General features: G+C 37.3%; 2 protein-coding genes across 2 annotated transcripts; both read left to right on the top strand.

Moving 5' to 3' along the window:
• The first annotated feature begins 442 nt into the window (after positions 1-442).
• LOC310720422 (histo-blood group ABO system transferase-like) lies at positions 443-5,354 on the top strand. The gene is made up of 7 exons (XM_083530980.1): positions 443-647; positions 2,146-2,181; positions 2,336-2,356; positions 3,647-3,685; positions 3,908-3,940; positions 4,091-4,225; positions 4,319-5,354. The coding sequence occupies exons 1-7, from the start codon at positions 589-591 to the stop codon at positions 5,007-5,009; spliced, it is 1,014 nt and encodes a 337-aa protein (XP_083387106.1). The 5' UTR covers positions 443-588; the 3' UTR covers positions 5,010-5,354.
• A 4,351-nt stretch (positions 5,355-9,705) lies between these two features.
• Positions 9,706-16,749, top strand: LOC310720421 (globoside alpha-1,3-N-acetylgalactosaminyltransferase 1-like). Its single transcript, XM_083530979.1, has 7 exons — positions 9,706-9,860; positions 12,346-12,387; positions 12,747-12,773; positions 15,106-15,144; positions 15,481-15,513; positions 15,612-15,746; positions 15,831-16,749. The coding sequence occupies exons 1-7, from the start codon at positions 9,802-9,804 to the stop codon at positions 16,519-16,521; spliced, it is 1,026 nt and encodes a 341-aa protein (XP_083387105.1). The 5' UTR covers positions 9,706-9,801; the 3' UTR covers positions 16,522-16,749.
• Positions 16,750-27,069: the final 10,320 nt, after the last annotated feature.

Raw genomic sequence — 27,069 nt, 5'->3', positions numbered from 1 at the left:
TAACACCAATCTAAGTGTTGGTTTGTCGTCATCAGTTCAAATCCCAGCCACACCAAGCTGTCACTCCTGGGCCTCTGAGCAAAGCTCTTAACCCCATAGCTCCTCAGTAGTATAAATGAGATAAATGTACGTCACTCTGGATAAGGGCATCTGCCAAATGCCATAAATATATAATTTAATGAAATGTTAATATGAAGATATGCCATGCTGGTAGACTCCCACCTCAAAGACTGAGTGTTAAATAAAATCCTTACATTTGCTGGATAATACAGTGACGCCTCAGCCTTTTCCTTCCTCATGTCTCAAACACCGACATACCATTTAGTGTGTATGCAGGTTGATTGAAGATCTTAACGATAAGGTAAGGCTCAGCCTCAGTAAGAATGTGTGACGTAGGCGCACACACACACGCACACACACACACTCACACACACACTCACACACACACTCACACACATGCGTGCACACACGCGCACACATGCACACAGAGAGAGAGAGAGAGAGAGAGAGAGAGACAGACACCCATCCAAACCCATCCTGAAGCAACATATCAGTCTTTTATAAGTAAAGGACAGGAGAATCATCATAATGCGGATTAGACAGTCTTTTTGTCTGTTTACTCTTTTTGTCACCTGTTCACTCTTCGGGTATGTCTTAATTATTATTATTATTATTATTATTATTATTATTATTATTATTATTATTATTATTATATTATTATATTATATATATAGTCGCTGTTTTACCTTCTATATGTTAAGAGACTTTTGGGGACATAAAATCACACACTGTAATTAATTGAATTACTATTTTAATTGGGGAAGGTGAGGTTTATTGTGAATGTGAACAGTAATTGTTTTGATCCTGTGTGGATCCCACAAGCATGCTTAATGACATATTTATATTTGTATTGTTTAGTATTAAATACCCTGGCTATTATTTTAGTTGTGAATAAAGTTTCAATCCAGCAACATTTTTCAGTTTAAGTGGTTCCAGTTTTACAAGAAACTGGAACCACTTAAACTGAAAACTGTTGCTGGATTGTTATCTTTTAATTAATTTATTTACTTACATCTTATTTGATCTAATTCAATCTAATATACACAATTTGTATAATTTAAAAATGGAAAATATCCTATAAATTTGAACCAGTAACACAAGCGTTTATGCTCAGAGAGGGTGAGGTAAACCTGCACAAACATTAAAGCCATTCAGAATAAACACTAACAAACTAAGCAAATAATAATAATAATGAGAAAATGCTCATTACCTAAGTATAGGAAACCATAATTTAAATAGAGAAGTTTCAGAAAACCAGATTGAGACTCATTCCAGGCCTGTGGAAGAGTTCTGCCAGGTCTATAAACGTTAAACTGTATTATTTATTCTTATTTATTAATTATTTATTATCCCTTATCAACTCATGTATACACTTAGCAATTGAGAGTTAATGGGCCCAGTATTAGTAACTCATGGTGGAAACACTATCCATCATCTATTATCAAAATTTACTTACAGTGTCTTCTGATTTATTATTATTATTATTTTTTTATAAAACACCCCTGAATCTCCTCTGCCCAACACACCCCCCACCTCAAGGTCTGCAGGGATATTTTCAAAATAAACAGGTTCATGGTTTACAAAAAGTTGGAGACCCCTGCATTAGGGGAACACGAGACAAGTATGGACAAAGAAAAAGAAGAAGAAGAGAAGAAAAAGAAGAAGAAGAATATTATGCCAGACTTTCTGTCTATGCACAATCTATTTAAATCCCTTAGATAATCAGATCAGAGATTGTTGACCGTTATTATGGCAAGAATAAAATTAAGAGGGGACGGGGCGTTTTTTTTGTAGCTTCACTAAAATCGTGAACAGTCTCCCACCTTAGTTTAAAAGATCTCATCCACTTTCAAACATTCATTTTCCTCTGGTGTTTAACGTATTGTATTTAATGTACTGTGTTTTATTTGATACACTTTTAGTACTTTCCAGCACTTTGGGCAAATCCAGTTGTTTTAAATTGTGCTTTAGAAATAAATTGACTTTAAACAAATATGGAAAAACCAACTGGGTTTTAAAGTAAATCCAAGCACTGGTCATTATGAAACTTCAAACATGTAGCTTGACCTACTTATACTTTATCAGGTTAATTTACTTCAACGACACCCCCTTCTGGTTAAGGTAAGAAATACACACTCACTCACCCATTCAAGTGTTTTAAACAAATACCATCCAACATGCAAAATTGCCCGAAGGTGCATGTATATAAGGCAGTTACTGAATAAAATGTTATATAAATGTGTAATAAACCATGTGTGCTGTTCTGTGTTTGCAGTGTTGTGTTGGACTGCAGAGTGTGAGTACACAAACACATACACTTCAACCCTTATTTTTACTGTAAAGCCACTCCAAATTATTTTTATTATTTTTCCCTGTAGTTCCTGAGCTGGTTGGAGGTAACAATAGTTGCTTCTGGTTGTCATGTTTCTGAGAACCTTTAGCTGGTTTGTTACACATAAAAAAAACCCCAGATCATATGTTTAAAAAAAGTAACATTATCTACTCCCAGTCAAAAACTTTGTAAAAAACTATACCACTTTTTTGACCAAGTGAAGTCTAGATCAAGACCAAGTCTACATTCTTCACCGTCTGGGTCTTTGAAATTTTTTAGTCGACAGCCAGTAAAATCAGCCATGAAATTTATACTCATGAATGTCGTCTTTGGAAATGACAAACTTGAATAATAAGCACCTGAGCAGCTCTATAAAGAGAAATAAGTGGACTCTTCTTCCTGTTACTACACAGTGTTCCTCTCAGTTTCTCTGTAGCTACTGATACATGGCTCTTAGAAACAATGTAACACTAAAATACTGCGCTGGATCAAGGGGTATTTTTACGTGGGCTGCCATAATGTGAGTCTGGAAAACAGATAGTTAAAATAAATCAAAATCGTGCAGGGAAGCTTTAATTGGTGCTAAACACAATAGTAAGTTGCTAGCGTGTCCTATTACTTATAGGTGTTGCACATGTCAAAAGCCGGTCCAAAGTCCGTTAAGCAAGAACAGTGTACAGTGCATGCATGGGACAGCGTGTGGTGCTGAAGTTTCTTGTGAACGTGATGAGACGCTCAGCCACAGTAAGACATCTGTGTAAACGTATGTCTGATAGTGACGACCCCAGTCATGGTGATTCGCAGCTTACAGCAGACTGTACAGTTGAACAGTTCCTTGAAGGTCAGCATTTCAGCATCGGTGTTGAACTGAAGCAGGCTGTCTTATGATGGTTCAGGCGTACTGACAAATCTTTCTATTTATTGTGTGTATAATATAGCAGCGGAGTATGTCTAAAAATAAATGCAGTTTGTCTATTTTATAAACTCAAAAGTCCTTGAACACCGTTCGTATATTCCAATATCCAGTCAATATGATTTGTAGTTTAAAAAAAGGAGTTTGGGTTTATAAGTGGTGGTATTGATGCTATTGAACTCTTTTCCCCAGAAAACATTGGGCAGCTACAGAGAAATATACGACATGAAGCCTCTTTCCATGATCTGAATGCTGTATTTAGGAATCTGTCTGGTTTGACTGATATAATCTGTATAGTAAATTTGCACACTGTAATAAATTTGTGTCTGATTATATTTCAGAATAAAGCATTTAACTATGGAATTCATATTTCCTGCAGGGTGAGCACACACACACACACACATGCATTTATCTCTCTCTGTTAAACATGTTTTTGAAGAAGTTTGGCTCATTTGCAACTACCTTGCAATTTCCGCCTCTGCTCTTCTTCCTCCTCTGACTCTATGTGCCCCTATAATTAACCATGATGCTGGAGATTATCTCTTTGCAAACAGATAAATGATGATAATAATAATAATATTAATAACATTTACTATTATTAGGATTGTATGCAGTCAGCCCAGTATACATACAAGGTTAGTAAAATGTTCTCTTTACCACAGAACAGAAAAATGAAGTTATTTCCTTTAAGTCTGTAACCATTATACTGTAAATGAAGTAAAAACTAAACTCTGTGTGTGTGTGTGTGTGTGTGTGTGTGTGTGTGTGTGTGTGTGTGTCATCAGTCGTCCAGATGTTGCCCTATCAACTCAATGGTCAGCTCCAATTGTGTGGCAAGAAACATTTGACTTGGCTGTGATTGACAGTATCTACAAACACCAGAATATCACCGTGGCAACTACTGTCTTTGCTTTGGGGAAGTAGGTCTTGACTTTAGACTTTTTAAATTAAAATTGTATTAAAAACTTAAATTCATCTGTTTTCTGATTAAAAAAATGTATTGCTTCCTGCAGGTATGTCCGTTTCCTAAAGGTCTTTCTAGAATCAGCGGAGCAGCACTTCATGGTGGGCTTCCCAGTGCATTATTACCTGTTTACAGATCTTCCAGATGAGGTTCCTGATGTAAATCTGGGGAAGGGCCGTAGGTTGACAGTGATTAAAACACCAAGCTTAAAACGCTGGCAGGAAATGTCACAACGTAGGATAGAGATGATTGAAAAGTTAATTGAAGAGGAACTCCTGTTCAGGGTCAACTACATATTCAGCCTTGATGTTGACACAAAATTTCATTCTCATTGGGGGGCGGAGTCTCTGGGTGACCTTGTCGCGGTGCTGCATCCCTGGTTGTTTGGATCATCTCGGGAAAAGTTCACGTACGAGCGCCGTCCCGAATCTCAGGCCTACATACCCCTTGATGAAGGAGACTACTACTATGAAGGAGCCGTGATCGGAGGACGTCCTGACAAAGTGCTCAAGCTGGCAAAGACGTGCCGCATGCAAATGGAGATGGACAAAGCCAATCAGATCGAGGCAGTATGGCAGGAGGAGTCTCATCTGAACAAGTACTTCCTCTACAACAAGCCCACCAAGGTGCTCTCACCTGAGTATCTTTGGAATGATCAATTGGACAAACCCAGCCACATGAAAGTGGTGCGTTTCTCACAGGTGAACAAGAACTATGCTGATGTTCGACCAAACCCTTAATGCACACTCTAATCTGATCTCATTGCATAGGTTTTTCACCCTGTTTCTCAATTTAAACTGTAAAGAAAAGAATGCCATGTCACAACAAATGTTTAACAGAACCTAGCATTTTGGAAATGTTAAAATTCCAGAACAGGGCATCGATTCAAAGAAATCATACATGAACATTCATGGAACCAAGCGTTCCCAAAACAAAAGCAATCCATACATTTTTGCTTGCCCTTAAACAATAGACACAGTGTTGATGAGATATACAGTAAATTGTGTTTGTAAGTGAAACTTTGTTATTAAAACACAATAAAAAAAATTGATTAAAGGAAATCTAAATGAATTTCCCAACATTCAGCGCATGAGTACTTGTTCTTTTTAAATATGGTTGGTCATTGTATATGTTATGCTGTAGGACTATACTTCCCACCTGCCAGTGACTCAAGTCGCACTGTTTGTGTTCACACCTGATTCATGTTTACAGCTGATAAACCTTTATATGCAAGACTCCTTGTTTACCGCAAACTTTGTTTTGTCACTCTGCCATTGTACCTGACTGATGGCACTGCCACCTTTCTGTGCAGAGAACATCATCTCAGTCTTGTAACAACTCAATAAGAGCTCTTCACTTTCTCTACTACCTTTGACTTTCAGTGATTTAATTCCTGGAGAGGAAAATCACTATCACCATCTGTGCCTTTGGTCTGTAGACCACCTCGGATTTGAATAATATAAAGCGTTGGCATCCATCAAGTGGTGGAGCCATTGTAGTGGGCGGTGCCCCAGTACATAGTATCTGAGGGTGAGGATTACTTACCTGATGGCTGGATACTCCTTCTTGATCATGCTATGTTTGCTCTGCATTTTCCACCATCTGTCAATCAGAAAGACAAAAGGGAAGGAAAAGTCAGGCGAATGCAACAGCAGGCCCCAGACAAAACTCATATTAGCTGGCAGAAATCCCACTTGCACAGATCTGTGTATTAGAGCAGATGTGGCTCAGATCCTGTCAAAAATCTGTGGGCTAACCAGCCCTCGGAAAACTAGCTTGAGGTGGGAGGTGGGAGGTGGTAGCTTAGTGGTTAAAGCTGTGGACTTTGAAGGTCCACAGTTAATATATATATATATATATATAAATTTGACACGTTTTCATGAGAGTTCATGTGTATTGTGCAATGATTCGAGCTTCCCATCAGTGGCAGCACTGATGGAGACCGATGAGCCGCTGTGACACCCCCTAATGGGAGCAAAAGAAAAAGAAAGACATTTGTTGAAAATAAAACATTAATAATGTATCTTTATTCCAGTCAAGAATTCAGCTACAGGGACCACAGGAACTGCCACATATTTAGTCAGCATTAGCATTAATCTCAATAGCACAAGATCATGAACAAAAATATCAAGGTGTTCTGGTTATTGATTAAATAAAGGGTGAAGTGAGAGTCTACCTTCTGTGTTTTATGTAAAATTTTGCATACAATTTGACACAAGGTCACAAACTACACTGATGCATGGGAGATTAATTTAGAACAATAGCTTGATCACTAGATCGGATATGTGGCTATGTGGATGCTTCCTCTTTTTAATGGTGCGTCTTAAAATTGACACTGGCAACACTATAAATTTTACTCTTTATAAATGAACACACTGAGGACTGTTGACATGTCAACATGAAGCAACTCGGCTAGTTTTGTCAGAAGCTTCAATCATTCTGGGTAAATTATTTTAGTTTTCAAGTGAGTTTTGTTTCCAAGGCAAACGCAGCTAGTTTTAAACACATTCAGCATGTCATGTTTTTTTTTGCCTTCACAACCCATAAATAAATAGTGTCATTGGCTTCAGAAAACTTGTGAAAACGTGACACTTAAGATGGGCGATGTCTTCACAGTTTGATGAAACCCCTGAGGACAACTGAGCCCCACCTATTAAGATGTACAAAATGAGTCTATTACTCTGAACAAAAGGTCAAAGAGAGGAGTTAAACATGTCCTTCAACACACATTATCAAACCATGCAGAACAATGCGTCTACACAATCCCCTTTACACACACATATGCACAGGGTTTTCACCTCAGACAGAGGACAATACCATGTATTATGTTATAAAGCTTTAACACTTGTACATGCTAAGAAGTGTAGGTAGACAACAACCAATTAGTTGCACAGTTGATAGGACAATGAGTACCCTAACAAAGCATACACACAGACCATGAGCAGGTCAATAGAACAGTTGTTCAGGCTTTATTCAAAACCCAGGTTTAGGTTAGGTCAGGTTTATAGGGTAACTGCCTGCCTGCCCTCCTGACCGACTGATGTTGCTAAAACATCTGTCAGCAAAACAGATATTGACCATGACAGTCTGGGGACTGTGCTTTGATGTCTTCTATTGACCAACATATTCTTGGGTTAAAGGTATAATACCAGTATAGTGCAAACAGTGCCGGTGTTGCTGTAAAATGATATACGCAGCATTTATGCATTTATACAGGGTGGCACAGAAAAACAGAACATTTTGGAACTAGGAGTTGGCAACCCTGAGATGTCTGCAATTGTTTGGAACCAGTGCAATCTCGTTTACGTACAATGGAGCAGCGAAGAGTGGTGCACAACGAGTGTTCTCTGTAAAACCCTGTTATAAGAATGGTGATAGTGTGACTTACACATCATATCAATTAGCATGGCTGAACCTGGTTTTTTTTTTTCAGATTACGCACCCATGAGACAGGACATGATCATGACTTCCCAAATGGCAACAATGCAGAAATTCCCTTTGTGCAACACTCACACTATTACCATCCTTAGAAAAGGTTTTACAGTGGCCACTTGTTGCGCACCAGTCCACTGCTCTATTATAACTAAACAAGGTCACATTGTTTTCAAACAATTGCCAATGCCCCAGGGTGAGAAACTCGTGGTTCCGAAATGTCCTGTGTCCCTGTGCCACCTTGTACTTGTGTGTACAAGTGGCACACGTTTTGTTTTTCACGCTTTTACAACACTGACATATGGTGGTCAACCTTCTGTTTGTGCAGGTAGGGTTACAGTTCGTGGTCCTCTGATGTGTAGTATTTCAGGTGAGACAATTAGGTTGGTAGCAGTGGTTGGTGCTGTATGTGTCACTGGTTACTTCCCATGTCTTGCTTTTACCATACAAATTGTAGACATCCAAGCTGTTCAACAGACATCCAAACTGTGAGCCTCACTGTGTTAGAACAGACCCTAGATTTTCTGTTGTCTGAAGGAGAGTAGGGTAAGATTCGGGCCTTGTTTGAAAAATACCAGACTTTCCTGATTATGGGAATGGTCTAGGAGGCTCTAATCTCATCAGTCATGACAAACCCAGCTGCTAGACAACTTTCCTATGTGGCAAAGGCGCCCCTAATTGTTTTGGCCTAGAAAAAGTTTGGTAGCCCAGTGTTTAAGCTAAAACTTGAACAGATGCATTCCTCACACCCTGTTGCCCTTTTGTGGCAGCTGGTGAGGTTGGATTTTAAAAAAATGCTTTAATCAAGAAATACATTTGCAAAACGTCAGTTTTTGGCTGTGTAGGTGCCCCCAGAGCGCCTGAAGATCACAGGCATCCAATATTGATTTTCACACTTGTCCATTGTGCACAGAGATTTCAGTCAATCTTAGCGCAAAACCTTCAAGAGTCTGTCTGTAAAGTGAACATAGAAAGAATTTTTCTTTTCACAACAACGACCCAAATTATACATCCGAATCAAGGAAAAACGGCTAAACAAAATTGTTTGCACATAAGACATTTGTACTGGGGCAGGACCTCCATAAGTTTTAAATATAATAATTTATATAAATATAATAATTTATACGCAACCATCTCGCACACACATGCACATCTTCACATACAAACACAAAATGGTGTGTTTGTGTTTTAGAAATGAAATGAAATGGTGGTGCATTATTATTATTATTATTAATATTATTATTATTATTATTATTATTATTATTATTATTATTATTATTAATATTATTAATATTATTAATATTATTATTATTATTATTATTATTATTAATATTATTATTATTATTATTAATATTATTATTAATATTATTATTATTATTATTATTATTATTATTATTATTATTATAAAATTTTTAATTTTTAATTTTTTTTATTATTTTTATTAGTTGTTTTATATGTTAAATATATTACATTTCCATCTCTTTATAACACACCCCAAACCCTAAAGATACTTTAAAGGGTATAATTCTATTTCATTACTCAGCAATTTGCCAATAATTATTATTTCGTTGAGCAAATATTCACAAGAATATGATATAAACACTTGTTTTCCTCACCACAGTCTCTTTATACTTTCTTCTGAAATGTTCAGGAAAAAAACAAACCAAAGAATTCCACAGTTTGTCATTTTTCCAGGAAACTGCACAGAATAAACTCCAGAGAGATGTTTGAAAACCTTCATAGATGTTACAGAAACATCTCCTTACTAAAAGATGTGGCTATTTTGAATGTATTTATTTTTTATTTTTTTCCATCACAGCGATTAAACTGTTACGGTCCGAGCTGCTGTTCTAGAAAATGAAATTTTCTGACCAATCAGATTCGAGAGAAAAGCACTATGATGGAATATTTCAAATCTAATATCAAACTTGCGATTTCTTGTCTGATAGGTGTGTCAAATCTGCAAACATGGATCATCTATGCAGTCACGCCTGTGTCTCAGACACACCACAGACACACACATAGAAATACTGTACACACCTAAACACAGACTGAACCAAAATTAGTCTTTAGTAAGTGAAGGACAAGAAAACCAGCACAATGCGGTTCAGAAAGATTTTTTCTCTGTTTTGCCTTTTTATCGCCTGTTCACTCCTCTGGTATGGCATGATTATTATTATTATTATTATTATTATTATTATTATTATTATTATTATTATTGTAGCTACTATTACTATATACATTTTTACACTGGGTGCTGTGATTTTCCCTGACTGTTCACATTGAACTGCATCCAAGATTGCAGATGCTGGGACAAGAATTTATTTTTGTGTGTGATGTGTGTGTGTGATGTGTGTGTGTGTGTGTGTGTGTGTGTGTGTGTGATGAAATCTGCAAATTATCTGTGTATTTTGTCAGCAACCAGTAAGTCATTAAAACTCAGATGAACTCTCAGCTTGGTTTAAATTAACTCTCAGGCACATTATTTTTATTAATTAAATTAATTTTTATAATATTAATAATATTTATTATCAACTAATAAATTATATTATTGTAAATTAAATCATGTCATTGCACACTGTTCTCGGAAGTTCAATGTATATAACCAGGATCACTGCTAGTGTACTGGATATAGATAACTTCTTATCTTCTGATTCTTTATTTAAAGAGAAAAACTCTTTTTATTATGAAAATTGTATTAAGATTGTATTTTTGATATAAAGGTTAAAATATATAAAGAACTGTGTGCAGTAGAAATGAAAGAGCGAATAAAAGGAGTCTGAATCCTATTGAAGCCTCTCATTGTACTTATTCTCATCCTACTTCAAACCTGATTTTCTTGTTGACCTCTAATAAAAGACAACATCTAAAAAAAAAAAAATGAATAAACAAGTGTACCATTGAACAGCAGACAAAAAATGTGCATGTTTTCTAGGTGTGGCTCTGGTAAAACAAACAAGTAAAAATCTCATACATCTGCTCCTTCTATTGAAACCAACCCAATTTCAGCTGTGTTGAACTAAGACAAGAGGTGGGAATAAAGTTAAGGCAAGCCAAAAAGAAACATAATGCTTATGACACAAATAGACACAATAAAATCTGCTCACTACACTATACACTATATACTCATGAAAACTAACAAAATACAGAGAAGGTGAAAAACATGGAACTTAAATAGGTGGGCTCGTTAGAGGAACACCAAACAGCTGTAGACCAACCTAAAAGTATGGTTGATGTGATGGTCTGGAAGGAAACTTTCTTTGATGGTCATGACAGAGACCCTTTTAAAATACTTAGAAGGGCCTGGATTCCTGAATAGAATGATGACTATCGCAAAGCCAGCATGCAATTCAGCAAAGCAAGAAGGTAAAGAGAATGGAATGTAGAATGGAAGGTGTTGACACAGGAAATGTCATAAAACTTTCTGTTGCAAAGAAAGAGGCACAAGATCAGATCCACCATTCCTACCCAGGCCAGACCGTTGCTCTGCCCCTCTGCCCAGCTGATGATTTCACCCCCTAGCTTATACTTTGGCATAGTTATTGGGCTCAGTCACAATAGTGAGAGAATTTCTAAAATTGCTTTTTTCTGCTCTCTAAAGTCAGGTTCAGTTTTGGCCATGATTAAATCGTCAGTGACAAATTGTTAAAATTCGAAACTATTTCAATTATCCGAGGCTAAACCCTGTCGTATTTAATTGCTGGTTTGACATGGTCACAAAAGCTGATTAGTCAAGTCAAGTCAAGTCAAGTTTATTTCTAAAGCACTTTTCACAACAGACATTGTCTCAAAGCGGCTTTAAAGAATTTAACAGTCAAGGTGAACGGTGTGTATTTATCCCTGATGAGCAGCCATGGAGCCTGTGGCAAGGAAAAACTCCCTTAGATATTATGAGGAAGAAACCTTAAGAGGAACCAGAGTCAAAAGGGGAACCCATCCTCATTTGGGTGACATCAAGAGTGTGATTAATGGCCATTGCACTCTTCCTTTTTCTGCTCTGATGAAATTCTGACAGTGTAAGAGATTTCAGACTCTTTCCTGAAGTGTGAACTTTCCGATTACGAGCGTAAAAACCGAGAACTGATAAGAGTGCAATTAGTGTTAAAACTTCAAACCATCTCAGGGAAAATGTCGAAACGAGTCAGATGGACAGCACAGCAAGAAGAAATACGTATTAAGTTATGGAGTAGTGATTGTATTACGTTTTTATTATCAAGACAGGATTTTATAAACAAAATTAACGCTACAGATTGTTTTTGTTTGCTTCCATTAGCGAGAGAACGTGTGTCTGAACGTGTAACGGATTGATGATGTAAGACTTCAGAAGAATCTTTTTTGTGCGTGCGGCAGTTTTTGATTGTCGTACAGTCTGACATTATGACAATTGAGATCCTACAGTGTGACATGGAGATCATGTTTGTACAGTCTGACAAGCATCAATCGCAAGGACTATTAAAAATTGCACATTGTGCACTCGGCGTTAGACTCATAGCCACAGACAGGACAGTGGACAATAGAACAAACTCTTTCCTCTTAGCAGTCAAAGCCATTTCTCAGTGAGCTCCATACTATAGCCAAGTGTCCTCTGATTTTCTTTACCTCACAAATAGCTAAAATTGTGATGGTGTGTGTTTTCTTCACCAGGTTAATTTACTACAATTACAACTACACATCCTCCTGGCTGAGGTAAGAAAAAATACTCGCTCAAGCACCACACAATACAATGTGTTCTGCTAGCAAACTAGCAGAGACGCCGCTCAGCTTAACTTAAATACAAGATGTTGGACAGATTGAGACAAAATATTTGTACATTATATATTTATATAAATGTGTGTTTCATAGTATTCCATGTCCATTTTCATTCATTCTTTTTGCTTCTACAAATGACAGCTGTTTCAAAATCCCTTTATGTTTATGCTAAATTGCCCCTGGGTGCCACTGAGTGTATGAATGCACTTAATCTGACCTGCGTAAGGCTCCGAAAGTGTATGAATGAATTTCCAATAACACAGTGATGAACCGATTGTGATGTTGTGTGTTTTCAGACGCATGTTGGACTGCAGAGAGATTGTGTGAGTACACAAACATACATACCCACGTATCATTAAAACATATTAGTTTTAATCTAATTAAGAAAAAAGTTAAGAAAAAAATACAAACATAACACTATTTTTCCAACAATAAAATGTTTCAATAACATGAACATAAGCTAAAGCCAAATGCTTGTCAGAGACTGGCACCATGTGTTTTGTTTTTACACACAGCAAATCAGCTGTGAAGTTCAGACATATCAGCTTGGCAGGACATATGGAATTAAACAAAGTGTTAATACTTGTTTTGCTTGTGTAAATGAAATGTTATTCAAAGGAATGAGAAACTGATGGCACACAAAACTGAATCGATTATCAACAAAACGTAATTAAAGAAAAGACAACGTCCAAGCGACTCACAAACAGACGATGCCGGGATCAAAGGACGAGGGTTAAAACACGGAAGCATCATTGGAGCTAATAGAAGACTCGCTAAACATTAATAAACAGTGTACAAAGAGTGTAGACTTCCCTTTTTTTTAATAAAAGATATGAGTCTGCATCTTCTCACTCATATATCTTATCCACTGAGAATCATATTTTTCCGGCTTTTTTTGGTTTTCCGTTGCATCATATTATATTTGACAACAAAGAAGTCCCCATTATGTGTGGCTAATTTTAGATTTTAAAGCTGTGTTTGAGTTTATAGGTGGGTATATTGATGCTATTGATGCTATTGTAACTTTACTCAATGTGGCATCCACTGAGGAATAAACAATATGCAGATATTTTACATATTCAATTCATACATCAATTTAAGAAATGTGCGTAACACGATTCATAATACCCGTAACTGTCTGTCTGTCTGTCTGTCTGTCTGTCTGTCTGTCTGGATATTTTGTGTTTTATACAGTGAGGAAAATAAGTATTTGAACACCCTGCTATTTTGCAAGTTCTCCCACTTAGAAATCATGGAGGGGTCTGAAATTGTCATCGTAGGTGCATGTCCACTGTGAGAGACATAATCTAAAAAAAAAAATCCAGAAATCACAATATATTATTTTTAAACTATTTATTTGTATGATACAGCTGCAAATAAGTATTTGAACACCTGTCTATCAGCTAAAATTCTGACCCTCAAAGACCTGTTAGTCTGCCTTTAAAATGTCCACCTCCACTACATTTATTATCCTAAATTAGATGCACCTGTTTGAGGTTGTTAGCTGCATAAAGACACCTGTCCACCCCATACAATCAGTAAGAATCCAACTACTAACATGGCCAAGACCAAAGAGCTGTCCAAAGACACTAGAGACAAAATTGTACACCTCCACAAGGCTGGAAAGGGCTACGGGGAAATTGCCAAGCAGCTTGGTGAAAAAAGGTCCACTGTTGGAGCAATCATTAGAAAATGGAAGAAGCTAAACATGACTGTCAATCTCCCTCGGACTGGGGCTTCATGCAAGATCTCACCTCGTGGGGTCTCAATGATCCTAAGGAAGGTGAGAAATCAGCCCAGAACTACATGGGAGGAGCTGGTCAACGGCCTGAAAAGAGCTGGGACCACCGTTTCCAAGGTTACTGTTGGTAATACACTAAGACGTCATGGTTTGAAATCATGCATGGCACGGAAGGTTCCCCTGCTTAAACCAGCACATGTCCAGGCACGTCTTAAGTTTGCCAATGACCATTTGGATGATCCAGAGGAGTCATGGGAGAAAGTCATGTGGTCAGATGAGACCAAAATAGAACTTTTGGGTCATAATTCCACTAAACGTGTTTGGAGGAAGAAGAATGATGAGTACCATCCCAAGAACACCATCCCTAGTGTGAAGCATGGGGGTGGTAGCATCATGCTTTGGGGGTGTTTTTCTGCACATGGGACAGGGCGACTGCACTGTATTAAGGAGAGGATGACCGGGGCCATGTATTGCGAGATTTTGGGGAACAACCTCCTTCCCTCAGTTAAAGCATTGAAGATGGGTCGAGGCTGGGTCTTCCAACATGACAATGACCCGAAGCACACAGCCAGGATAACCAAGGAGTGGCTCTGTAAGAAGCATATCAAGGTTCTGGTGTGGCCTAGCCAGTCTCCAGACCTAAACCCAATAGAGAATCTTTGGAGGGAGCTCAAACTCCGTGTTTCTCAGCGACAGGCCAGAAACCTGACTGATCTAGAGAAGATCTGTGTGGAGATTTTTTCTCTCACAGTGGACATGCAGCTACGATGACAATTTCAGACCCCTCCATGATTTCTAAGTGGGAGAACTTGCAAAACAGAAGGGTGTTCAAATACTTATTTTCCTCACTGTATATATATAGACAAATGCAATTGCAAAAACCCAATGCAAGTCTATGTCTGATCGTCTTTTAGAACAAAGCACGTCAATATGGACTTGATCTTTCCTCCAGGGTGAGGACACACACACACACACACAATCTTGATCCTGTATTTAATTCTACCTATACAACATAGATACTGCTATTTAGAACCGTCCTTTGTTTTTCATAGCTTTAATTCTGTTCAGTCTTTACACCTTGAAACTGTAATGTATAATACTTTTACCTGTGGATTGACACATTGACACATATATATGTATATTTTCCTACTATACTCCACCATATACAATTTCTGCTATACACTTTCCTGCTACTGCTATTACTTAAAATTAACACTGTTTATTAATGAGCAGATTTTTTTAGTTCATCAATGCTGTGGTATAAATAAAACATTATTTACCACTATTAGGGTTGTATGTGCTCAGCCCAGCGTACATACGAGGTGAGTAAAGTGTTCTCACACACACAGACACTGACATGTTACATGTTATACTATTAATTAATAAAAACTAAACTCTTTGTGTGTGCGTGTGTTATCAGTCGTTCAGATGTTTCCCTATCGACCCGATGGTCAGCTCCAATTGTCTGGGAGGAAACATTCGATGTTGCGGTGATTAACAACATTTACAAACACCAGAACGTCACCGTGGCAACTATTGTTTTTGCTCTGGGGAAGTAGGTCTTGATTCTCGACACTTTAATTGAAGACCCCAGTAATTCATCTGTTTTTTGATTGAAAAAGTGAATGTTTTCTTGCAGGTATGTACGTTTTCTGAAGGACTTTCTAGAATCAGCAGAGCAGCACTTCATGGTGGGCTACACAGTGCATTATTTCCTGTTTACAGATCTTCCAGATGAGGTTCCTGAGGTGAATCTGGGGGAGGAGAGTCAACTGACAGTGATTAAAACACCAAGCATAAATCGCTGGCAGGAAATCTCACTAAAGAGAATGAAGATGATCGAGAAGCTCATTGAAGAGGAACTCTTATACACGGTCGACTACATATTCAGCTTTGATGTTGACACCAAATTTCATGCTCATTGGGGGGCAGAGTCTCTGGGCGACCTTGTCGGCGTGCTGCATCCCTACCTGTTTGGGTTTTCTCGGAACCAGTTCACGTATGAGCGCCGTCTCAAATCTCAGGCCTACATACCCCTTGATGAAGGAGACTATTACTATGAAGGAGCCGTGATCGGAGGACGTCCTGACAAAGTGCTCAAGCTGGCAAAGACGTGCCGCATGCAAATGGAAATGGACAAAGCCAATCAGATCGAGGCAGTATGGCAGGAGGAGTCTCATCTGAACAAGTACTTCCTCTACAACAAGCCCACCAAGGTGCTCTCACCTGAGTATCTTTGGAATGATAAAAAAGAGAAACCCAGCCACATGAAAGTGGTGCGTTTCTCACAGGTGGACAAGAACTATGCTGATGTTCGACCAAACCCTTAATGCGCACACTAATCTCGAGTTTAGATTTTTTTCCCCCTTCCCAATTTACTCAGAAAAATTATTAATAAAAAAATATTTTCTAGTTTTATCACCATCATTTATTAGGTTTCAGCTACAGACAACATCAGGCTAATCCACCAGTTCAAGACCTTTATCAGCAAAACAGGCAAGAAACAGCGACCCTAGAACACAATTCATGTTCTGTCTATATCCATCATTGACCATTTGGATTTTAAACGTTTTGTGTGGAACATTTTCTTCTTTTCAAAGTTCAAGAACCAGGGTAAAGCTTGGTGACACAAACCTGGAGCATATGCTTCCCAAAGTGTAGGTGTAGTGGTGCTCATGTGTATTCCTGACTGCCGCTAAGTGTAAGCAAAAAAAGGTTTAATAAAAGTTCCAGTCCCTATAGGCCACACTGTATTCTGGAAGCTCTAGTTTGATATTGAAGACATAGTAACAGTGCTAGAAGAACAACTTTATGAAACTGAACTGAATCTTCAGTCCATATTAGTTACAACCCTCATTTTAATAAACATGGGACAATGTGCAAGACGTAAATAAAAACAAAATGCAAGGATTTGCAAATCTTATGAATCCATATTTAAGCTCCTTAAACAGCTCTGAACGATCAAGCTCTGGACACTTCTGCTGTGGTACCTGGCACCAAATAACTAGCTAAAGCCCTTTGTTGTGTGTTTGGAGCTTCATGGCTTGGAGCTGTTTTTCCAGCACATCCCATTGTACTCTATACAATTGCATTAGAGAATACCATGAAAAGATGTAACATGCAACAATGTTTATGTGTGTGGTTTGTGTTAAAGTATTCGCACCAAAATGAATGCCAGGACCCCAGCAGAACATTGCCAAGAGCATCATACTGCCTCTACCAGCTTAAAGAGCATTCTGGTCCCATCTCTTCCTTTGGAAAGCAAAACGCATGACTTAACTGTTCACATTTGCGTTTTTGCAATTTGCATTTTGCAAGATCTATTGTTTTAGAGTTATCTTGGTTCACTTGTCTAGACAGCACACATTTTTTCAGTTGATGCAACTCAGAGTAAATAATAGCTTTGATAACATCAGTGCAAACCAGTTACCCAGAGATATGGGTTGTAAGTATCCCGATAAGTATCAAGATGAATGATAGACATCATTTATCTTTTCAGCTTTGACTATTTCAGACATCTCTGTGGCCAGGCACAATATGATTCGGTCTACGTGTACATTATTATTAGTTTCCAAAAAGTTGCTCATCCATACTGAAATATCTAAAAACGCTTACGTCCCTGTACTGCATATGAGCAAAACTTAAGATGCTTCATTCTGCAATATTTCTGCCTGCTGATCTTTACTTTCCTTACAATGCTTCGTCACATTGCTAAAAATGCGCCATCGGTTTTAAAAGCCTCCATTTTTACAGTCCACACTGAGTGTGGCTTTGGTTTGCTGAAGTTTACTGAATATGAAAGAAGAAGAATCCTTTATGCTCATACACCGTGTATACAACTGATAATTCTGTAATCGGATGGCTAATTTATGGTCAAATCAAGTCACAATGCTTTTTAATAGTTTTGAGATTATTTCAGAATGCTGACGTAAATAAACGCATGGAAAAGTGAAATAATTTTTGAGTTCATGTGCATTAGTTTCTTCAGCTGTATCTTTAATAGTTCATAGTGATGGGAAAACTCCACAGCACCGGGTGACTGGATCCTGGTGACTGGATCCTGGTAAAAGACTGTACTAGAAACTAGAAGACTTCAAGCTAGATTCGTCTCATAATGTTCTCAGCAATAGAGATCACTGAAAAAAGCAATGCCACTAGAAGTAAAGTATCATAAACACCAAGTGACCAAAAACTGTCTACACGCTGTTCAGTTCAATATGTGCAAAAGTTCATGCTTACACTTTGTGGCATCAGGCTACATAAAAAACCTGGAACACAGAAGTTTAAGAAGTATTTCATCCACATACATCATTCAAATACGTTAAATGCTAGGTTGGCTGTTGGTGAATAAAGCGAGCAGAAAAACAAGAACAATACTTTTGTAATCATTGTCAAAATCTGATGAGTCATCTCAGACTGACACATATTTATTATTGGATTAATCGGATTATAGAAAATAGGATACTATACATGTTTATTTTATTTTATTTTTTTAATGGTTGCCTTTAAGCTGTCCTCTGTGTTCTTTTTATGTTTGCTTTGTAACCCGATTCATGTACATACGCTTTCATTAACCTTTCTGAGTCACAAAAGTTCACAGACAAACGCAAATCGTTTTTTTCAGCCTTTATTGAGGGCAACATTGACAAAGAACCCAAACAGGTTGGGCAAAGTCAATCTATAGCATGATCAACGGGTAAATGGTTAGACAAACACATGCGACTAGACTAAAAAAGACAAAGTACTTGATTAAAAAACTAGAGGTCTGATCAGGATCGCAACAAGAAAGAATAATCCAAAGGTAGTGCCCTCAGTAACCCAGTGTATTTCAGATAGAACTAATGTGGTTACTCAAGCTATTCAATGAAGCCCACAAAATTTAAAGCAGTAACTACTAATTGGCCTTCATCTCTGATAAGCATCAGAACAGTGTGTGGATGAATGGACGTTTGCTTCATTGTGTGAGTTTAGCGAGATACACTCAGCTGAGCAAACACAAAGCATTGAATAGATAGTAGGTGAAAAATGATCTGATGCTTTGCATTTTGTGATCTCGTATGCTGCAGGAATCCTCATCATTTCTTTTCCTTCCTTTAAAATATTGGTGTAAAGATAGTTGAAGTTATAAAGTATTAGTTCAAAATATTTAAAACACTTTAGAAATGAGCTGTTTAAGCTAGTGAGTTTACTCTGGGTACCTTAGAGAACTAGACTGAGATTAAATGTGGGAAATAGACTGGTAAATTAGATTTAGTAACTCATGGTTACAGGCTGTTTGTCACAGTCTGAACTCACAAACACCTGTGTAACCCTGATTTACTAAATCTAATTTATTGAGTAACTCCTGCAATTAACATTGGAAAATTAAACACATTTCGCAATGTGTTGGAAAAAATGAACGTCTTTACAATGGCGTAACCCCTTGATGGTAGCTGAGCAACACCCATTGAAACATAGAAGACAAATCGGTTAATTCTACAAATGCCTCAATGTTAAGTAGAGGTTCCGACCTGCTTTTTAAAGACATTGCATGACAAAACAAAACCATCTGATCCTTTTAGGTCATACAACCAAACACGTATGTAACTCAGACATCTTTGGCATCATAACATTTCCAGTAAACACACCATCCCTTTTTAGATTAGTGACGTCCTGACAAAGTGCTCAAGCTGGCAAAGACGTGCCGCATGCAAATGGAGATGGACAAAGCCAATCAGATCGAGGCAGTATGGCAGGAGGAGTCTCATCTGAACAAGTACTTCCTCTACAACAAGCCCACCAAGGTGCTCTCGCCTGAGTATCTTTGGAATGATAAAAAAGAGAAACCCAGCCACATGAAAGTGGTGCGTTTCTCACAGGTGGACAAGAACTATGCTGATGTTCGACCAAACCCTTAATGCACACTCTAATCTCGAGTTTAGATTTTTTTCCCCCTTCCCAATTTACTCAGAAAAATTATTAATAAAAAAATATTTTCTAGTTTTATCACCATCATTTATTAGGTTTCAGCTACAGACAACATCAGGCTAATCCACCAGTTCAAGACCTTTATCAGCAAAACAGGCAAGAAACAGCGACCCTAGAACACAATTCATGTTCTGTCTATATCCATCATTGACCATTTGGATTTTAAACGTTTTGTGTGGAACATTTTCTTCTTTTCAAGAACCAGGGTAAAGCTTGGTGACACAAACCTGGAGCATATGCTTCCCAAAGTGTAGGTGTAGTGGTGCTCATGTGTATTCCTGACTGCCGCTAAGTGTAAGCAAAAAAAGGTTTAATAAAAGTTCCAGTCCCTATAGGCCACACTGTATTCTGGAAGCTCTAGTTTGATATTGAAGACATAGTAACAGTGCTAGAAGAACAACTTTATGAAACTGAACTGAATCTTCAGTCCATATTAGTTACAACCCTCATTTTAATAAACATGGGACAATGTGCAAGACGTAAATAAAAACAAAATGCAAGGATTTGCAAATCTTATGAATCCATATTTAAGCTCCTTAAACAGCTCTGAACGATCAAGCTCTGGACACTTCTGCTGTGGTACCTGGCACCAAATAACTAGCTAAAGCCCTTTGTTGTGTGTTTGGAGCTTCATGGATTGGAGCTGTTTTTCCAGCACATCCCATTGTACTCTATACAATAGCATTAGAGAATACCATGAAAAGATGTAACATGCAACAATGTTTATGTGTGTGGTTTGTGTTAAAGTATTCGCACCAAAATGAATGCCAGGACCCCAGCAGAACATTGCCAAGAGCATCATACTGCCTCTACCAGCTTAAAGAGCATTCTGGTCCCAGCTCTTCCTTTGGAAAGCAAAACGCATGACTTAACTGTTCACATTTGCGTTTTTGCAATTTGCATTTTGCAAGATCTATTGTTTTAGAGTTATCTTGGTTCACTTGTCTAGATAGCACACATTTTTTCAGTTGATGCAACTCAGAGTAAATAATAGCTTTGATAACATCAGTGCAAACCAGTTACCCAGAGATATGGGTTGTAAGTATCCCGATAAGTATCAAGATGAATGATAGACATCATTTATCTTTTCAGCTTTGACTATTTCAGACATCTCTGTGGCCAGGCACAATATGATTCGGTCTACGTGTACATTATTATTAGTTTCCAAAAAGTTGCTCATCCATACTGAAATATCTAAAAACGCTTACGTCCCTGTACTGCATATGAGCAAAACTTAAGATGCTTCATTCTGCAATATTTCTGCCTGCTGATCTTTACTTTCCTTACAATGCTTCGTCACATTGCTAAAAATGCGCCATCGGTTTTAAAAGCCTCCATTTTTACAGTCCACACTGAGTGTGGCTTTGGTTTGCTGAAGTTTACTGAATATGAAAGAAGAAGAATCCTTTATGCTCATACACCGTGTATACAACTGATAATTCTGTAATCGGATGGCTAATTTATGGTCAAATCAAGTCACAATGCTTTTTAATAGTTTTGAGATTATTTCAGAATGCTGACGTAAATAAACGCATGGAAAAGTGAAATAATTTTTGAGTTCATGTGCATTAGTTTCTTCAGCTGTATCTTTAATAGTTCATAGTGATGGGAAAACTCCACAGCACCGGGTGACTGGATCCTGGTGACTGGATCCTGGTAAAAGACTGTACTAGAAACTAGAAGACTTCAAGCTAGATTCGTCTCATAATGTTCTCAGCAATAGAGATCACTGAAAAAAGCAATGCCACTAGAAGTAAAGTATCATAAACACCAAGTGACCAAAAACTGTCTACACGCTGTTCAGTTCAATATGTGCAAAAGTTCATGCTTACACTTTGTGGCATCAGGCTACATAAAAAACCTGGAACACAGAAGTTTAAGAAGTATTTCATCCACATACATCATTCAAATACGTTAAATGCTAGGTTGGCTGTTGGTGAATAAAGCGAGCAGAAAAACAAGAACAATACTTTTGTAATCATTGTCAAAATCTGATGAGTCATCTCAGACTGACACATATTTATTATTGGATTAATCGGATTATAGAAAATAGGATACTATACATGTTTATTTTATTTTATTTTTTTAATGGTTGCCTTTAAGCTGTCCTCTGTGTTCTTTTTATGTTTGCTTTGTAACCCGATTCATGTACATACGCTTTCATTAACCTTTCTGAGTCACAAAAGTTCACAGACAAACGCAAATCGTTTTTTTCAGCCTTTATTGAGGGCAACATTGACAAAGAACCCAAACAGGTTGGGCAAAGTCAATCTATAGCATGATCAACGGGTAAATGGTTAGACAAACACATGCGACTAGACTAAAAAAGACAAAGTACTTGATTAAAAAACTAGAGGTCTGATCAGGATCGCAACAAGAAAGAATAATCCAAAAGGTAGTGCCCTCAGTAACCCAGTGTATTTCAGATAGAACTAATGTGGTTACTCAAGCTATTCAATGAAGCCCACAAAATTTAAAGCAGTAACTACTAATTGGCCTTCATCTCTGATAAGCATCAGAACAGTGTGTGGATGAATGGACGTTTGCTTCATTGTGTGAGTTTAGCGAGATACACTCAGCTGAGGAAACACAAAGCATTGAATAGATAGTAGGTGAAAAATGATCTGATGCTTTGCATTTTGTGATCTCGTATGCTGCAGGAATCCTCATCATTTCTTTTCCTTCCTTTAAAATATTGGTGTAAAGATAGTTGAAGTTATAAAGTATTAGTTCAAAATATTTAAAACACTTTAGAAATGAGCTGTTTAAGCTAGTGAGTTTACTCTGGGTACCTTAGAGAACTAGACTGAGATTAAATGTGGGAAATAGACTGGTAAATTAGATTTAGTAACTCATGGTTACAGGCTGTTTGTCACAGTCTGAACTCACAAACACCTGTGTAACCCTGATTTACTAAATCTAATTTATTGAGTAACTCCTGCAATTAACATTGGAAAATTAAACACATTTCGCAATGTGTTGGAAAAAATGAACGTCTTTACAATGGCGTAACCCCTTGATGGTAGCTGAGCAACACCCATTGAAACATAGAAGACAAATCGGTTAATTCTACAAATGCCTCAATGTTAAGTAGAGGTTCCGACCTGCTTTTTAAAGACATTGCATGACAAAACAAAACCATCTGATCCTTTTAGGTCATACAACCAAACACGTATGTAACTCAGACATCTTTGGCATCATAACATTTCCAGTAAACACACCATCCCTTTTAGATCAATCACATACCAACCAATGTCGACATCCAGTAGTTTAATTTATGATGTACTTCTGATAAAATTACAATAACTCTTTTTTTTTTTTTATTATTATAAACATTATAATACATTTTACATTATAATAAAATCTGATGAATATTTCATGCCCTGGACACAAAATAAACACTGAACAAAACACAGGGCATTACGAGGTACCAAGATCCTCTTCGTTGCCATTTGAAGAAACATGGATCACCTGCTAAAGCAGTTTAGGTGTGAATCACTACTGCTTAGTTTTCTTGACTCTGCCCTCTGTTCACAAACCGATTCTCAACCACAGCCCTTCACATGCACAAGCCTAAACCTCATAGTCTTCTGAGATTTGCTTTGTGAGAGGTGAATCTCATGAACCTTCAATTGGTGACAAAAACACAGAATTACAATTTCTAAAAATGGATGAACAACCAGGAAAAGAACAAACACTACAGTACAGTAAAAGTGTGAATTCTGTCCGGTCTCTTGAAATCAACATCCCACATACAGTAATGTGTACATTTGTGCTGTTGAAATTCATAGATGGCTTAGAGAAGAAAGTCAGCCTGCATTTTCAGTCATTGTAATTTAAACCATAATTTATATCAGGAACTTCTTGCCATCATAATGACAACATGACTAATCATTTTGACGATCTTCTTTGTGAACACTGACATGAGATAAGCACTGACAAAAATGCTCACTTTAAAGAGATGAACTAATGATTTTCAGAAAAGTCCAGGCTTCTGCAAGTCCAGGCTTCTGCAAGTTCTGCAAGTCGTGTGATGCTGTTTGTGTTTTGAAACTGTTTTGAAAAATGCACTTTTTAAACTCTTTTTTTCAAAGATTTTTTTAAATAAATGCAAAAGTAAATTTTTTTCCAACACATTTACCAACTAGGCAAATAAATTGCATGCAAATTAAAATCCTCTGGCAACCAGGACAGCCAAACGCAGCTGAAATGCAAAGTTCAAGGGCACATTTCAGGAAATAATTAAAATCTGAAAATAACCATTTTACTTTTGATTACACAAAATATTATCCGATTTTTCTATTCACACATTTAAAGCACACATAGTCTGGCCAGCAGGACGGCCAAGTGCCAAACGCAGCTAATATGTAAACCAAATAAGTTCTGATTACACAAATAAAAATTGGCAAAAAAACCAATTAGCCAAAAAATAATCATGCAAATATTTTTCCAGTGTATAAATTTGGATCATAAAGACACCAAACTGGACATTAATAAAGAGTTCATAAAGATCATCAGGTCACATGTCAGTTCAGAAAGTCAAACATACAGAAAGCCTTCCTTCTGATGCTCGAGAAAAGCTACCCATCACATGCAGCTGATGTAGAGAACCTGGTGTAGCTTTGTATATAAATAGCTTCAAACTAAATTTGTATTTTCAATAGCATAGTGAAGAGTTTCCTGAGCTGTAGAAAAGCTCATACTGATGTAAGATCAACAGGTTTACTCTCCAAAATATCACTGTATAAGATGATGTTGTTAAGGATGTTGACTCACCATATTAGGTACTATTAGGTACTCTTCTTTATTTTACAAAAGCACAGCATTTTGTTGTTATTATGAGTGTGTACAAATAAAAGTGAACCCTTTACAGATTCCAATAATGTATAGCTCTTATCTGTACGATCAAAATGAGGAAAACACGCAAGTGCGTAATCACGCGTTATTAAAATAAATGCCATTAAAATCAATTTGCGTTAACCCGTTATTACCGCGTTCTTTTGAAATATATTAATAATACAAATCGAATTTCAAATTTTGTTACCTAATGAATGTAATTAGGCTGAACATCCACCATAGAGAACACAAGCATGGAAAAGATGATGATGATCAGGTGATCATCAGTCTCCCTCTGTGAACCATACTGTACTTCTTGTTGCCTTCTGCCCTGCTTATCGATAGTTTCTTTAACTAGTCTATGTCTGTGATGTGTGAGAGCCAGAAAATACCAGTGGTAGATTGAAAAAGCCACACAATAAGAGGAAACAGCGCAATGAGATGAAAAAAATGTATATTTTACAATATAGATTAAAACTAAAGTAACAAGTTTGTTTTTAAAATGTAAGAAGATAAATTTGTGCAAAAATTTTATAAGTAAAAGTAAAAATGTCAAAAAATTAACAGAAAAGTAAAATACTAATACCAGGAAAATCTACTTAAGTACAGTAACGAAGTATTTGTACTTTAACACTTCCCTCCTGTGATACACGCACTTAGTTTTGAGAGATGAATTAAGGATTTTTAGAAAATTAAAGGCTTTTGCAAGAAATCCATTGTGTCTATGACTCACTCTTGATGCAGGTCATGATGCCTCCATCCACTACCTTCTTAAAGGAGCTCCGGTCACATGTCTTACCTCCATCCACTACCTTCTTAAAGGAGCTCCGGTCACATGACTTACCTCCATCCACTACCTTCTTAAAGGAGCTCCGGTCACATGACTTACCTCCATCCACTACCTTCTTAAGGGAGCTCCGGTCACATGTCTTACCTCCATCCACTACCTTCTTAAGGGAGCTCCGGTCACATGACTTACCTCCATCCACTACCTTCTTAAAGGAGCTCCGGTCACATGACTTACCTCCATCCACTACCTTCTTAAAGGAGCTCCGGTCACATGTCTTACCTCCATCCACTACCTTCTTAAAGGAGCTCCGGCCGCTAACACATAATACATTACTGCTAAATTCAAACCCCCAACAGAGCAAAATGACCAAAAAACAACACCGTGGATTTACGTTTATTATTAGATTTAGAAAATACCAGTTTTTATGGTCATATCATTTTAATTTGTTCTATTTATAAGGCCCTCTTAAAGGCGGTCCGTGAAAATATTGTCTGACATTAATCAAGTCTGTGGTGCAAAAAAGGTTGGGGAACGCTGATCTAGATCATTAGATTTGCCAATAATCAATTCAGTTGAATTGATTTTTATTTGTAGAGCGCTTTTAATAATGGGCATTGCCCCTAATGAGCTTTACAGAGATAAAGAGGTTATAAAGTTGCACAAGTTTAGTGCCTTTAAGTTTGTTATAAGTGGTAGTGAGTGAGCCAGTGATGACTGTGGTAAAGGAAAAACTCCCTGAGATGTAAAAAGGGCCCCTATCAAACACAGATGGAAATAACACACAAACAGAATAAATCATGTGTGAGGAAGTTTATTATAAATGCCATAAAAGAGGATAACAGGAGGATCACTTCTGTGAAGCTCGCCCCAAGCGCAGGCCAAAAAAGGCAATAACACCTCTTCCGTCTACCCCATTTGTGGAAAGCCTAAGCAGCCTACTAAAAACATCAAATTAAATAAAGGTAAGGATATATTTACACATACTAATGAGCTTATGCAAAGTACTAAAATTGCTAACAAAATAATAAAATAGTATAATCTATGAAATAAGGAAAAGAGCAAAGTACTCACACATGATCAAATTGCACGGGCATGCACTGTCCACCAAGCGAAGTCAAATAAGGAAGTGAAACAGTGGGATATGCCCCCACTTTTTTGTGGTCTAACCCTATCGAAAAATCTCTAAGACAATGATAATGAGAATAAACCTTTTGAATGTTGGAATATTTAAATGTTAATGATAATTAGAATCTTTGGGGGAAGGTTCAATGTCCAAAGATTTCCA

The sequence above is a fragment of the Silurus aristotelis genome, assembly GCF_946808225.1.
Source record: "Silurus aristotelis genome assembly, chromosome: 26".
In the NCBI taxonomy this organism is placed as follows: Eukaryota; Metazoa; Chordata; class Actinopteri; order Siluriformes; family Siluridae; genus Silurus; species Silurus aristotelis.
The sequence above is the reverse complement of the archived record's forward strand: the minus strand, read 5'-3'. Positions and strand labels throughout refer to the sequence as shown.

What these genes read in the sequence shown, in the direction of transcription:
- LOC310720422 (XM_083530980.1), top strand. Translation starts at nt 589, where the DNA reads ATGCGGATTAGACAGTCTTTTTGTCTGTTTACTCTTTTTGTCACCTGT. An exon ending in GTCACCTGTTCACTCTTCGG is followed by an intron (nt 648 to 2,145) that starts GTATGTCTTAAT and finishes ATACTTTATCAG; the next exon opens with GTTAATTTACTTCAACGACA. An exon ending in GACACCCCCTTCTGGTTAAG is followed by an intron (nt 2,182 to 2,335) that starts GTAAGAAATACA and finishes CTGTGTTTGCAG; the next exon opens with TGTTGTGTTGGACTGCAGAG.
- LOC310720421 (XM_083530979.1), top strand. Translation starts at nt 9,802, where the DNA reads ATGCGGTTCAGAAAGATTTTTTCTCTGTTTTGCCTTTTTATCGCCTGT. An exon ending in TTGGACTGCAGAGAGATTGT is followed by an intron (nt 12,774 to 15,105) that starts GTGAGTACACAA and finishes ATCGTCTTTTAG; the next exon opens with AACAAAGCACGTCAATATGG. An exon ending in CAGCCCAGCGTACATACGAG is followed by an intron (nt 15,514 to 15,611) that starts GTGAGTAAAGTG and finishes GTGTGTTATCAG; the next exon opens with TCGTTCAGATGTTTCCCTAT.